This window comes from Pseudonaja textilis, chromosome 6, assembly GCF_049901715.1.
Source record: "Pseudonaja textilis isolate UNSWEBS1 chromosome 6, rPseTex1.2, whole genome shotgun sequence".
Classification (NCBI taxonomy): domain Eukaryota; kingdom Metazoa; phylum Chordata; class Lepidosauria; order Squamata; family Elapidae; genus Pseudonaja; species Pseudonaja textilis.
Window position 1 is genome coordinate 46,433,082 of NC_141995.1, and position 15,013 is coordinate 46,448,094.

General features: G+C 47.9%; 1 protein-coding gene across 2 annotated transcripts in view; it reads right to left on the reverse strand.

Annotated features, from left to right (window-relative positions):
- Positions 1-13,038, reverse strand: part of PPARGC1A (PPARG coactivator 1 alpha) — a 122,633-nt gene extending 109,595 nt beyond the window's left edge. For both annotated transcript variants that reach the window (XM_087936507.1, XM_087936506.1), the window contains exons 1-2: positions 12,924-13,038; positions 3,337-3,516 (exon numbers count right to left, since the gene is read on the reverse strand). In XM_087936507.1, coding sequence (XP_087792633.1) covers positions 3,337-3,516; positions 12,924-12,971 — 228 coding nt within the window. In that variant the 5' untranslated portion in view covers positions 12,972-13,038. The remainder of the gene's footprint in view (positions 1-3,336; positions 3,517-12,923) is intronic.
- Between the last annotated feature and the right edge of the window lie 1,975 nt (positions 13,039-15,013).

A 15,013-nucleotide genomic window follows, 5' to 3' on the forward strand; every position in this document is an offset into this window, starting at 1 on the left:
TTAACAGCCAGCGATGTTAAATGTAATCTGGGAGAATGGGAAGAATTTCAGGTTTGTCCTGGCAACCTCCATCTGGCTGATGGGTGACCCAACCACACAACCCAGCAATCCCCGTGGCAAAACACCCTGTAAATCAGACAGATAAGAAACCTTAAGGGCCCCAGTAAAAATAACTCAGATCTCCAGGATTCTTGTTAAAGCCTTTTAAGTGGCTACAACTAGTACTTTTATCCACAACAAATTAAAGGTTGCTATCCCTCTGGCCACAGTAGATCTCCTAGCCTGAAGGAAAAAAAGAGAGAGACAGATAGAAGATCTGTCTTGCTTTTATTGATCTTCAGGGAGCAGCCCGAGGGGAATTTTTTTCCAGTTGAAAACGTGGAATAAAAAAATGTCCTGGGCCAATATTATAGAAAAGGTATAGACCACAAGTCAATTTTCCGTCCAATTTTCGTGCACATCCAAAAGAGATTTCCACCTATTCAATTCGAATCGAGATTGATTGGGCCGATCAAAGATCAATCGTATTACTAATCACTGCCAAATAAACGCTCGCAATTGGACGCAGAACTTTCAAAAGTCAAAACGGATGGAACAAAATTGGAAGAGAGGGGAGAGATACCTATGGATGAGAACGTGATTAGGTTAAAATTAAGGGGCGTGCATAAGTGCACCATCGTGCCTCTCATCCCTGTCCTATTGTCCCCATTTATTTCTACCTATTTTCTGCATTCTTACTCATGTTTATACTTATACCTATTATCTTGTAAGCGATTGGCAAATCAAACCAAATCAATCAATCAATCAATAAATACGAGAACGTGCAGAAATGAATAGATTAATAATAGCAATGAAGGAGAAAGAGTGAACTGAATACTATATGGCATGGGAACTGTTTTACCAATGGTTAAATAATAAAAATGGAAACAAAACACAGCCTCAGAGGAATTAGTAATTCAAAAAATTCTAGATTGTGCTGAAATGGATACATTGATGTTAAAATTAAAAGATAAAGAAGAGTCAGGGTATTACAAAATTTGGGATAATTGGTATAAATGGTCGAACAATAAAAATAAAGATAACAGAGATTAGAAGATTATAGTTAAATGTATATGAATGTATGTAAATGTAGATATTTACATGAGATTACTTTATATAATAATAATGGCACAGCACTGTTAATATTAAGGTTAAAATATGTAAAAGTTGAACAAGAACAATAAAAATTATTGGGGGGAAATAAATAAATAATAAAAATGGGAGTTAGAAACAGAAACAAAGATGCATGAAAAGAGATAAGTAAATATGTTGAATATTATTATGCTAATAGTGTAGAATTAATAGGCAAAATATTATTTATGGTAAAGATTGCAGAATCAATATTAATTTAATGAAGGGTAATTTTGATTATGGTTTAACAAAGGTATTTGTACCCAGGCAACACACTGTTCAACTGAAGAGGGAATGATTATATTAAAAATAAATTTTAAAAAATATTATATATATAAAAAAGAGTCAACGGATGATGAATTAGGTGCTAAAGCCACTGGCATTTCCAGACTGCCATGGTTTCTCTTCAGAGCTGATCATAATTAGATTCCCTGGGGCCACAATAAACCCTGATAAAACCAACTACGAACCAATTATGACTCTCTGGGCCATCAGAGGAAGCAAACGTAGTTTCATCCCACTCACTGTTTAATTTCCTTCTGTCTACCTTTCCCCCCCCCAAAAAATTGATTTCCCCACATCTTAGCATTTGCTATAGGGGAGAGCTGCAAAACGTATAGAGACAGTCCTCAACTTACAACAGTTTGTTCGAAGATACAATAGCACTGAAGCTTATGACCGTTTGTTCACACTTACGGCTGTGGGAGCATCCGCCACGCTCATCCGGTTCGTATTTATGATGGTGTCCTGGGAGGTCATGTGATCCCCTTTATGACAAGACAAGCCCCCGGTCACATGATCAAAATTCATACATGACTCACATTTATGACCGTTGCCACATCCCAAGGTCACGTGACCCCCCCTTTTGCAACCTTTTGACTAGCTGTTATTCCCGAGATCACGAAGCCGACTCCTCATCCCGATAAAACTCCTTTTATTTAGGTCAAAGGGAATTCCTCTCCCGCAAAATCCTAGCCAACAGTCTTTCAAGAGATTCCACAACTACAGACCTTTATCAGGCTTGAAAAGTTGCCAGGCCAATAGCTTCCAAACGCCACGCTGTAACAGCAATTACTTGGCAAGAAGTCAGGAACAAATCTTCACCCAAATGAACTAATTGTCTCCTGCAAATCCCACTCCCCTTTTGCTCCTCTTTATTCCCTATGGGAGGGGCTGTCCACCATCCACCTGAACTTTTACTCCTGAGTCGACCTTTCTTCCTTAGCTGTTCCCTTCTCCTGGCAGTTCTGCGCATGCACGCACTGGGAACAGGCTCCAGCTGTTCTTCTACCCCACTGATCTCCAACTCTAAAGACAGCTGATAACAGCCAGACAGTGGCTCCATCTTTGCCTCCAACACAGAGCCCTCGTCTTCCGCAGACTCCAGGATTGGCCCATTATTCCTCCCCAACCTCGTCACTGTCTGAGTCTGCCGCCAGCTCTGCTGACCGCTGGTGGGCCACAACACCAGCAAAGTCAATGGGGGAAAACAGATTCATTTAACAACTGGGTTGCTAACTTATCCACTGCAGTGATTCACTTAACAGCTGTGGCCAGAAAGGTTGTAAAAAAGGGGGGGGAACCCACTTAACAAATGTCTCCCTTAACGACAGAAATTGGCTGCTCGGAATCTGGTCATAAGTTGAGGACTAGATTCTACCTGGTTAAATGCACCCAGATCTACAAAATTCTATCGTCCATGTCACATTTTCCCACCCCGCTGGTTCTACCCTCCAAACTAGATCCATATTTATTTATTTATGAGAAAGGTGTTTAAATCACCGCCCTCTGTAAAGTTTCTGGGTAGCACCTAACCCAAGTTGACCCAATAAGATGTTGGTGAGTTTATTGCCACTAAAGCAGGCTTGCTTTGGGTGAATTTCTCCTTCTGTCCAATGGTTACACCAACTGGTGTAACAACTGGCTTGGTGAGTGCATGCTTCGCGAAACAACCAGTTCGCCCAAACCAGTCTGTACCGGCTAAATCCCGCTTCTGTCCCATAATTTCATATCTGCAGAGTCCAAAACCACAATTCCCGAGAAACAGAATCCAATAACTCTGAGCCTTGGAAAAAATCTCAGATCAAAGATCAAAGCTGAGAGACGACTAACCCATCACCAAAAACACTAAACTTCACTCAGACAAGCGTCGGTTGTTTTTCTTACCTCAAATATGTTGGATGTCTCCGTAGGATACTGATGGGAGATGATTTCGGATTGGTCATTGTACCACTTCAGCCCACCCAGGAACCCGTTGTCATCCAGGTCATTCACGTCTAATTCGGAGAGGTCGAGTTCTGGGAGATCTGGGCAGAGAGGTTGGTCTTCCCCGACTAACGCAGCACACTGTGGAGAAGCAGAAAGAAGAAGAGAAAGAAGAGAAAGCTGAGAAGGGTGACAGAAGGATAGCTACCTCTCTGCTAATTCCCTTCCCTCACCTGATAAATCAAGCAGAGTTGGCTGTACAGATAAGTCCTCAAGTTCACTTAGTGACTGTGCCAAGTTACAACGGCATTGAAAAAAAGGGACCGATGAATGTTTTTCACATGTACAACTGCTGCAATATACAAAATTGGACACTTAGCGAATGACTCGTATTTATGACAGAGTGTCCCGGGGCCACGTGATGCCCTTTTGTGACCCTCTAACAAGCCAAGCCCATGAGGGTTCACTTAATGACCAGGTTACCAACTTATCAACTGCAGTGATTCACTTAACAACTGTGGCAAGGAGTGTCATGAAATGGGGCAAAACTGATTTAATGAATGTCTCACTTAATATCCGTTATTTTTTGGTTGCTTCCATCCATCCATCCATCCACCCACCATCCAACCAACCAATCAACTATCTAACCAACCAACCAACCATCCAACCAACCATCCAACCACCCATCCAACCAACCAACCATCCAACCAACCATCCAGCCAACCATCCAACCAACCATCCAATCATCCAACCATCCAACCAACCATCCATCTATCCGTCCATCCAACCATCCATCCATCCATCCAATCAATCATCCAACCAACCATCCAACCAACCAACCAACCAACCAACCAACCGCAGTCTTTGAACGAGAGAACTAGATAGAATGTTATGCCATGTTCCACCTCCCTCCCTTCTTCCTCCAAACCAGATACTAGCAGGAGATCACAGGGATGACACTGGAGTCTGTCTTTCCAACAGCAGCTGTCCATCTCGAGACATAATTGGCTCATGCACGAAAGGAAGCAGCATCTAAAATGTCACCAGGGCAACCCCGGCTCCCACCTTTTCCCTTCTTCTGCCAATCACATCCAAAATTATTACACCCAACACACATAAGAGCAAGCTTCCGCAGCTAAGCCACACTTTGCTCACAATAAACAGGTGCTGAAATATGTTCATGGCACGAGAAAGCGGAGCACCTGCCAAATAATGACCCAATATCTATAAGCGTCACTTTCCATTTATGGAATCCTCCCAATCTAGATCAGCTGTACTTATACGGCCACTAGATGCCTGCTGATGGACAGCTGGTTTCCAGCCAAACTTACTGGGATCATTAATTGGGGATTATTTTTTTTAAATATAGCTTGCTCCCCTCTTAAGGATAGAATTACTTCCTCATATTAAAAATAGCTAGAGGAGACCGATCAATTCTATTAGTCTTTTACCAATAGGGAACCAGACCCAGATGACGAACTGGTTGGCATCAAGGACTAAGAACCAATTCCAAGATTTGAAGGGACAAGAATCCAATTCTTCTCCCACCACCACCAGGCAGTTCTGCATTTAATATTCTCCTCGTCTGCACCTGCCTTCTTTGGGCCAGGTAGAAACCACAGGTAGATATGAATTGCAACAACCATGACCCTGAGATTTACACAATGCATTAGAATTTGTGGCACATATAGCATTTGTGTACTGTGTTTCCTTGAAAATATGACCCTGTCTTATATACTTTTTTGCCAACAAAAAAAGGCACCAGGTCTTATTTTCGGGGGATATCATCCTCTGACTAACCTCACTTGTGTGTGAGTTGCCAGCCTCCTTTTCACTGTCAGAGGCCCTTGGGGACTTCTTCTGTGGCCGGCAAGGCTTCCCTGAAGGCCTCTGCAGCCGATAACAGCTCTGGATCAATCCAGAGCTTTGTTCTCAGCTCCAGTGTCCTTCAGGAAAGCCTTGCCAGCCTTGCTGGCTGCAGAAGAAATGGACCAGCCAGGCAGGTATCAGGGTGTGTGAAGCCTGGCTACAACTGTCCAAAGGTAAGTAGTAACTCCACCGCTCCATCCCCACCCTAGCTTAATTTTTACCCGTCCACTCTGGAGTGGGCGGGATCTTAATTAGGGTTTATTTGGGGGGTTGGGCACACATGTAAAAATCAACCTAGGACTTACTTTCAGGGTAGGTCATATTTTCGGGGAAACAAGGTATGTATTCCAAAATAAGATCACACCTGGAATATTTGCGTCCCGTTTTGGTCGCCATGATTAAAAAAAAATGTTGAGACTCTGGGAAGAGTGCAGAGAAGAGCAACGAAGATGATTAGGGGACCGGAAGCTTTATTCTGTGGTTATTTGAGGGGAGGGGAATAGCAGATAAAATGCAAATGGTTGGGTTAGGATCACGATCAGATTTCAGGGGCCTCAGATGGCAAAGATATGGTTTTTTTTTCTCATGTCCTAGTCTTCCTCTGTGCTCTTGTGTGAAGTCAACTAAGGTTGACTTAGCTCTTCCAACTCATGCATATACCAGCCTATGTTCTAAGCCAGAGATGTCCACACTTGGCAACTTTGAGATGTGTGGACTTCAACTCCCAGAATTCCCCAGCCAGCATGGCTGGCTGGGAAATTCTGGGAGTTGAAGTCCACAAGTCTTACGTTGCCAAGTTTGGAGACCTCTGACCTAAGCAGAGGTTTCTTTCCGAAGTTGGAGGAGGAGTAAACTTTCTACTAACATTTAAAATACAGGTGGACCTGAACAAATGAGCCCAAAATTTCGGCTGCTAAGTGAAACATTGGTTCAGTGAATTTTGCTCTATTTTACAGCTCTTTCTTGACACGTCATTAAGTGAATTGCTGCCATTGTTCGGTTACTACCACCGTTGTTAAGTGAATCCAGTTTCCCCACTGACTTTGCTTGTCAGAAGGTTAAAGAAGGGGGATCACCTGCCCCACCCCCCAGCCCAACCCCGGGTCATGGCAAACCATCATGGATGCCGAGCGTCCAAATTTTGACGTGGGGATGCTGCAAATGGTTGTTAAGTGTGAGAAATGTCCATAAGTCCCCTTTGTTCAATAACGTTGTAACTTTGAATGGACACTAAATGAACTGTTGAAAGTCAAAGGCTACTTGTACAATCTTGGAGGGAGCGGGGTAGAATTGGAGCTGCTGCATATCTCACTGCAACTGCAATGTTTGAACCGAGAAATGAATTCAACACCCAACGGATTATTAACGGTAAAAGGTAAAGGTTCCCTTCCTTGCACATCCATGCTCGTCATTTCCGGCTCTAGGGGGCGCTGCTCCTCTCCATTGCAAAGCCAAAGAAGAGCCAGAGCTGTCCAAAGACAACTCCATGGTCATGTGGCCGGCAGAACTAAACACCAAAGGCGCACGGAACGCCGTTACCTTCCCACCAAAGGGGTCCCTATTTTTCTACTTGCATTTTTTACGTGGTTTTGAACTGCTAGAGCGGCAGAAGCTGGGACAAGGAACGGGAGCTCACTCCATGATGCAGCGCTGGGGATTCGAACCGCTAAACCACCGACCTTTCGACGAGCTCCGCATTTTAGTCCCTGAGCCACCGCATCCCTAACCAATTATTAAGGAACTGCAATTTTGAAGCCAACATTCCTTGGCCAGAGTATCCCATACAAAGCAGGTAAACAGATCACAGAGTAGAAGAGGAAGGCTTGGGTATAATAGCTCTTTTATTCTGATCCTTCCGGGGTGTAAGTGGTTAATCACTCTGGGGTTACTTGAGGTATCAATGTACTTCTTGATAGATCTTGTTCGAAGGGACCAAAAAAAGGGGGGGATTTATCGATGTTACATAGACTTGGTGGGCTCATAGAAAAATATCGTTCTCTTTGTGCACAAATAAAATAGCTGCTCAAAGGAAAATCTGTCATTTAAAAGTCTTTGAGCTCTTCTCCAGGTTGGCATTGTGGAAGTCAAAAGCTTAAGACCAGGAAGGGGGGTGGGGGGGAGGAATGCAAAACAGCTTGCCAGGTTGTTTACCATCTCCCTTCCCTCTCCTTCCTCCTCCTCCTCCTCCTCCTCCTCTTTCTTTTCTTCTTCTTCCTCTTCTTTTTCTCTTCTTCCTCTTCCTTTTCTTCTTCTTCCTCCCCCTCTTCCTCTTCTTTTCTTCTTTTCCTCTTCTTCCTCTTCCTCCTTCTTCTCCTCTTCCTCCTCTTTATCTTCTTTTCCTCTTCCTCCATTTCTTCTTCTTTCTCCACATCTTCCTCTTTTCTTCTTTTCCTTTCTTCCTCCTCTTCCTTCCTCCTTCTTCTCCTCTTCCTCCTCTTCCTCTTCTTTTCCTCTTCCTCTTCCTTTTCTGCTTCTTCCTCACTTCTTCCTCTTTCTTTTTTTCCCTTTTGTTCTACCTTTTCTTCTTCTTCTTCCTCTTCCCCCTTTCCCTTTTTTCCTCTTCCTCCTCCTCTACTACAACTACTACTACTACTACTTCTTCTCCTCCTCCTCCTCCTTCTCTTCCTCCTGTTGCTGCTCCTGCTCCTCCTCCGTTTGTAAATTCACCTCTTTTTTTCTGTCTAGTTAAAGTGGCTGCAATCTCAGAATAAGTACACACACACACACACACACACACACACACACCAGAAAAAATGGCCTGCAGAGGCCATTTTGAAGCCAAGTAAGAAATAACTATGTAGTAATAACATTCCTGACGGTGGGCTTGTAAAATAGACAACCGCTCCGTTTGGATTTTCATTTAGGTTGATCAACTACAGCGTCACTTGTAACAACAACAGTGGGGGGAACCCCCACTGGTGGACGAGGGAGAGTTAGGGACCGGGGAGGAGGGAGAGATACGAGAGAGAAGCCCAAGTGAAAGCGGAGAGAGAAGGGGGGAAAAAACCCACCTCATCCGTTCTTGTCCATGTTGACATGGTAATAAAATTAATCCCCCTGGATATAGAGAGAGCCTGGCAGTTGTGACTCCAGGCACATTAGGAGCAAGTGTTTCTGTTATTAGTTTAGCTTTGGCCTTTGGGGGATGCCAGGATGGACATGCTAAGTCTTTAACTGTCCTCATTTGACTTGGAGATAGTTGGCATTCGCTTCTCTCTCCCCCCACTCCTTTCCTTTTGCTTCTCTCTCTCTCTCTCTCTCTCTCTCCTTCTTTCCCCTCTCCTTCCTCTCTCTTCTTCTCTCTCTTCTTCTCTCTCTCTCCTCTTTCTTCTTCTCTCTCTCCTCCTCCTCCTCTCCTTTTCTCTCTTTCTCTCTCCTCTCTTCTTTTGCCCCCTCCTTCTCGCTTTCTCTCTTCTCTCCCATCTTTCATGTTCTCTCTCTCTCTGCTTCTCTGTCTGCCTCTTTTCTCTCTCCTTCTCTCCTTCTTTCTCCTCTCTCTCTCCTTCTCCTGTCTCCTTTTCTCTCTCTCTCCCCTCTCTCTGCTTCTCTCTCTTCTTCTCTTTTTCTCTCCTCTTTCTTCTTCTCTGTCTTCTTCTCCTCTCCTTTTCTCTCTTTCTCTCTCCTCTCTTCTTTTGCCCCCTCCTTCTCGCTTTCTCTCTTCTTCTCCCATCTCTACTTTTCTCTCTCTCTGCTTCTCTCTCTGCCTCTTCTCTCTCCTCTCTCTTTCTCTCCCCTCTTTCTTCTTCTTCTCTCTCTCTCTTTCTCCATCTGTCTGTCTGTCTGTCTCTTTCTCTCTCTCTCACACACACACACACAGATGCACCTCTGCACTTCCACCCCCTCCCTTTCCCAGCTTCCAGCCTAGGGCTAGGGCTTCCCAACTATACTCTTAATTCCCTAGGAGGATTTGGGGGGACACCAGTGAGACCCTTCCCTCTGCAATGGCTCTCCGTCTTGGGTCTTTCCATCAAGCCCCTTCCCCTCCCTTCACCAGGACCATCCTCCCTCCCACCTTCCACCTCTCTGGGCTTAGTGAAAAAGTGAACAATAAATGAGCCTCTCTGTTAATGAATCTCTCACAATTAAGTCTACTCCCCTCTCCCCATAACCTTTAAGGAGGCCCCAGTGCCTATGAAGGGATTTTTTTTTTAAATAAAATGATTTGAGGAAGAGTGTATGTGTGTGTGTGTGTGTGTGTGTGTGTCTGTGTGAGGGGGAAAGGCAGGCTAATTCCTGCTTATTAATAATCTGTATTTAACAACGACGTTGTCTAAAAGAAAGCGAGGAGGGCATAACTCCTTTGCCATATTCGCAGCCTCCTTGGATATCCTTAAAACCCTCCGGGGATGTTGGGGTATGCCCCCCTGAGCCTGACACACACACACACACACACACACACACACACACACACACACGTGTCTTCTGGACTGTAAATCCATGCCCGAGTATTTTAACCACCCTGGTGTGAAGCCAGAAGTACTTTTAAGAATCGAAAAGGCGATTCCTCAGAAGGACGGCGGCCAACAGAGAGAGTAAACTGGCAACGGCAATAGAGGTTATCTTTTGCACACACACGCGCGCATATACACACACACATATGCATGCACAGCACACACACAAAATGTTCTAAACAACCTGCCCTTCGGAAAAACAACCACAGGCTCCTTTTCCGTGCAACAAGCAAAGAAAAAGCCTAGGGTGCCTTGCATTTTTCTCGCTCCCAGGCTGGAATTCCTGCAGGAAGGCTGGAAGACGAGAAAAAGAATAGACGACTCCACATTTATTTCCACAGACTGGGCTTCCTCAAAGAAGCTCCTAGGAGCCGTAGGAGTAATGTATGGTGGAAAGAGAGGAGTGGGGAGGTGGTGGGATATTTGTGGGGGGGCGCACAATCCACAGCAGGGCAATAATCCATTGGAGACTCCAGAAACAAAATTAGAACATTGGGAGCCCCACCATAAAAAGTCACCTACTTAAGAGCTTGGCAAACCCCTGTGAATTATCCACAGAGGTTTGCCTGACTTGAGAGTCAAAACCGGCGAGGAGCAATTGCCGCACGCAAGCAACAGAACTTTATTCGGCAAACTGAAAACCTCCGTGAAATATTTGAAAGGAGAGAAAGAGGGAGAAGGAAGGAAAGGAAGAGAGGAGGGAGGGAGGAAGGGGAGGGAAGGAAGGAAATAAGGGAGGGAGGGAGGGAAGGAATGGAGGAAGAGAGGAGGGAGAGAAGGGAGGGAAGAAGGGGAGGGAAGGAAGGAAAGGAATGGAGGAAGAGGAGGGGAGAAGGAGAGAGAGGGAGGAAGGAAGGGGAGGGAGGAGAGGAGAGAAGGGGAGGCAGGGAGGATGAGAGGAGGGAAGGAAATAAGGGAGGAAGGGAAGGAGAGAAGGGAGGGAAGGAATGGAGGAAGAGAGGAGGGAAGAAGGAAGGGGAAGGAAGGAAGGGGAGGGAAGGAAGGAAAGGGAGGAAGAGAAGGAGAAAAGGGAGAAAGGGAGGGAGGGAGGAAGGGAAGGAAAGAAGGAAGGGAGGGGATGGAAGGAAAGAGGGAGGGAGGGAGGGGAGAGAGAGAAGGAAAGAAGGAAGGAAAGAGGGACGGAGGAAAGGAGGGAGGAAGGTCCCACCACAAGGGGGAAATAACGACTAGGGTGAAAGTAACCAAGTCTTCCCCCCAAGACCAACCAGGTATCCTGTATCTCCATACAAGAGAACCACCATAAGGTTCTCCTCTCTTGACGAAGGCACCTGGCGGGCTGGCTTCAGAGAAATCCTCGCTAAATCCCCCCAGGTGGTGGTGGGGGTTCCCCCCCTTTCTTTTCACTGCAAAGAGGGGGGCGGAGAAGGAGCTCTGGTTTAAGGCTTTGTGATTTATTTATTTTTGAAAGTATCCGGGGTCAAAAACTTTCTCCAAGTTCTGAGAACTTCGGGGAGGGGGAGCAGCCCACCCCTCTTGAACTGGGGGCTGCGTATTCATCTCTCTCTCTCTCTCTCAGGGTCCTTCTTTGCCTGCTCACAAAGGCTGAGCTTCCCTCTAGAAAGGAGGTGCTCTTGGCCCCCCCGACCCCCCCAGCCCCCCCCACTTTCACGTGCCCCACACCCATTATGAACCGTAGCCGATCGCAGTTTTGCTCTTATTGTCTCTTCTTATTAGATTCTTTATGCATTCAACGTGAAACCCAGTTAACTGAACATTTAAAAATATACCACAAATATTAACTAACACTGATGGGTGATGATGATGATGATGACGATGATTTCCATCAACATCGAGAGCAACCAAAGCCTTCCGGGCTGCACCCTTTGGGCCGTCTGGATGAACCAGCCAGGCCCCCACCACTATTACCCGGTCGTCCCCCCCACCGTCCCCCAGCGCGCCGCCGCCGTTCCCAGCCCCTTCTCGGAGTCTTCCCCACGAGCATCTCCGGCCGAAAAAAGCTCTCCCCGGCCGAGGAAGGAGCGCATTCAACCGGGTGCAACTTCGAAGCATCCTCGCTCAGCAGATGCGCCCGGAGCAGATCGCCGCTCGCTGGATCTGCGCAGCGGAGGGGATCGAGTTGAAGAGGGGTGGGGGGGTCGAGAGGTCCCTGCCCCCCCCCCAATTCTCCGTCTCCGGGGGGCCTTTCGCCCATCAGAGGCCGGCCGGGAGAGCAGCTCCGGGCTTTTCTGATGGCGACTGAACGGGAGGGGGGATCCCTCCACCCGTTAAAATAGTTTTCTAGTGCAGGACATTCCGCGCCCGCCCCCCCTCGCCCCCCCCCTCGCCCAGCCATCCCTGGCAGGAGCCGGGCTTGGGAAGAAAAAGGTGCTGAAGCAACCCAAGACTAATCTGGACACGGAGGGTGGGAGAGACAAGAGGAGAAAAGGAGGGGAGAAGGGAAGAGAGAGGGGGGGAGAGGGAGAGGGAGAGAAAGAGAATAAGAAGGAAAAGAAGGAGGGGAAAGAGAAGGAGAGAGAAGGAGAGGGTGGATGAGAGACAAAAGAGAGAGAATGAGAAAGAATCGGAGAATGGTAAAGAATGAGAGATTGAGAGGGGGAGAATGAGAGAGAGAGGGAATGAGAGCGACACAGAGGGAAAAATGACAGAATGAGAGAGGGGGAGAGAATGAGAGCGACAAGAGAGAGAGAATGACAGAATGAGAGGAGGGAGAATGAGGAAGAATGGGAGAAAGCGGGGAGCAAGAGCGACAAGAGCGAGGGAACGAGAGAGTGAGCGTGAGGGGGAGAATGAGAGAGAGGAACGAGAGAGAGAGAGAGAGAGGCAATGAGAGGCGGGGGAGAAAGAACGAGAGGCAGAATGAGAGAGAGAAAGAGAGGGAATGACAGAATGAGAGAGGGGGGCAGAATGAGAGAGAGGGGAACAGAGCGACAAGAGAGAGAGGGAACGAGAGAGAGAGAGAGAGCAACGAGAGGCAGAATGAGAGAGGGAGGGAGGGAATGAAAAAGGGAGAGAGAAGGAAAGCGGTGAGCAAGAAAGCCCAACGCCGGGAGGGTCTTCCGGCGGAAAGTCCTTCTCGGACCCCTTCCTTCTCCCGAGGAGAGACGGAGGGAGGGAGGGAAAGAGAGAAGGAGAAAAAGAGCGAGAGAGAGAGAGAGAGAAGAGAAGCGCGGGCCATGCCAGCCGGGCCAGCCGAGCCCCAGCAGTGCCGAGCGATGCCGGCTTGCCTCCTCCCGCCCCCGGGCTCACCTCCAGCTCGCTCCAGCCCGCGTCCTGGTTGCACATGTCCCACGCCATCCAGCTCCGGAATGACGGCGGCGGCGGAGCGGTGCGAGCCCCGTCCCCGGCGGAGCCCGCCCGCCCGCCCGCCCGCCCGCCAGGAGGAGGAGGGAGGAGGAGGCGGAGGGAGCCCGGCGGCAGCCCTTCCCGGCGCGGCTCCTGAGCCAGCCGGCTTACTACTCTGCCCGCTCACGTGAGCCGGCCGGGAAGGAAGGAGGCTGGACCCGCGCCGCCCGCCCCCCGCCTCGCTCGGGGGCCGCCACGGGACGGGGGGCAGAGCCAGCTGACGTCACGGCCAAGGGCTCTGCGCGGGGGGAGGAGGAGGAGGAGAGGGAGGGAGGGAGGGGAGCGCGCGTGCCCGAGCAAGCCCGCTGCGCTTGGGGGTTGGGAAGGAGGGGGGGGAGAGAAAGGGGAGGGGGCGATGGGCGAGCCTTGTATTCAGGGTGGAGGGTTTCCTAGGGTTTGAAATGGTGCCCCCCCCCTCCTCCGTCCTTTTCTTTCCCTCCTTCCCTCTCTCTCCTCCTCCTCCTCCTCCTCTCCCTCCCTCTCTCTTGGCGCTTCTCTCCCCTCTCCCTTTCCGTGTCTCTGCGTCCCTCCCCTCCCTCTTTCCCTCTATCTCCCTCCCTCCTTTCTGTGCCTATCTCCTTCCCTCTCCCTCCTCTCTCTGTCTTCCTCCCTCCCTCTCTCCTATGCCTCTCCCTTCACCATTCCCCCCCCTCCCCCTCCCCTCTCTCTCTTCCTCCTTCCCTCTCCATCTCTCCCCCTATCTCTCTCTCTCTCTCTCTCTCTCCCTCTCCCTCTCCCTCCACCACTCTCTGTCTCTCTCCCTCCTTTCTTTTTCCAACTCGTGCCCAGCATGCCAGGCAGCTGCCCAAATGGAAAAGCCGACCAGGAGACGCCAAAAGGAGAACCTTGGTCCTTACAGGTTGGAAGGGAAGGGGAGGGAGGGAAGGGAAGGGAAGGGAAGGGAAGGGAAGGAAAGGAAAGGAAAGGAAAGGAATGGTAACAAATAAAAAGGGAAGGGAAGGAACAGAAAAATAACAGAAGGAAAGGAAAGGGAAGGAAGGAAAGAAGGAAGGAAGGGAGGGAGGAAAGGAGGGAGGGAGGGATGAAAGGAAGGAAAGGAAAGGAGGGAAGGGAAGAGAAGAAAGTAAGGGAAGAAGGGAAGGGAAGGAAAGAAGAAAGGAAGGAAGGAAGGAAGGAAGGAAGGAAGGAAGGAAGGAAGGAAATCCTCTGCTCTGTTCTAATGAAGAACCCCCAAATTTGAAAAGAAAAGTTTAAAACTGCTGCTGGCAGCAAAGACAAAAACAGGAAATAAAAAGCTGCAGAACACCGATGCATTTTTTTTTTATTTCAAAAAAAGACAGACAGACAGACAGAAGGGAGAATGATAAAAAGGATGGAATTTTTTCCCTCTGCCATAGGAAATCCAGCTTACTCCCAAAGAGTTTTCTTTGAGTTGAGCAAAGGATGTTTCCATGCAAATATCCCCGCCCCCCACCTCCACCCCAAATCAAGCTCAGCATGTCCTTTTAATGCAGGGGGTTAAATAACCCGGTTCAGTCTGTTTCCATTGTGCAGGTACACTGCTCCTATCCAAGGAAGCTCTCTTTTGAAGGGTTGGGGCAGGCTGCATGAATGCTGCAGTCAATCCAAACTGCACGCTTTGGAAGGGGAGAGAGAGAGAAAAAAATGTTGACCAAGGAAGAAAACCTTGTACATTTCGGCTTAGTTGGGCAAGGAGGCCTGCCAGATGCATTTTTTAAAAAAAAATTAAAAAAATAAAAATGGATGCTCACCTCTGTTTTCATTTTTAATCCTGTGGTTTTAAACTCTAGCAGGCATGTGACGGTGAAGTGCTCTAAGGCCTGAATAGGGAAAGCCCTTGCGAGGGAATATCAGGAGGAGGAGGAGGATGATTAATCTGAACACTGCTAAAAACTCTTGGTGGGCCTCTGTTGCCCACAATAAAGCAAAGAAATTTCTCTCTCTCTCTCTCTTTCTCTCTCTCTCTCTCTTTCTCTTTCTCTCTCTCTGTGTGTGTGTGTTTCTCCTCCCTT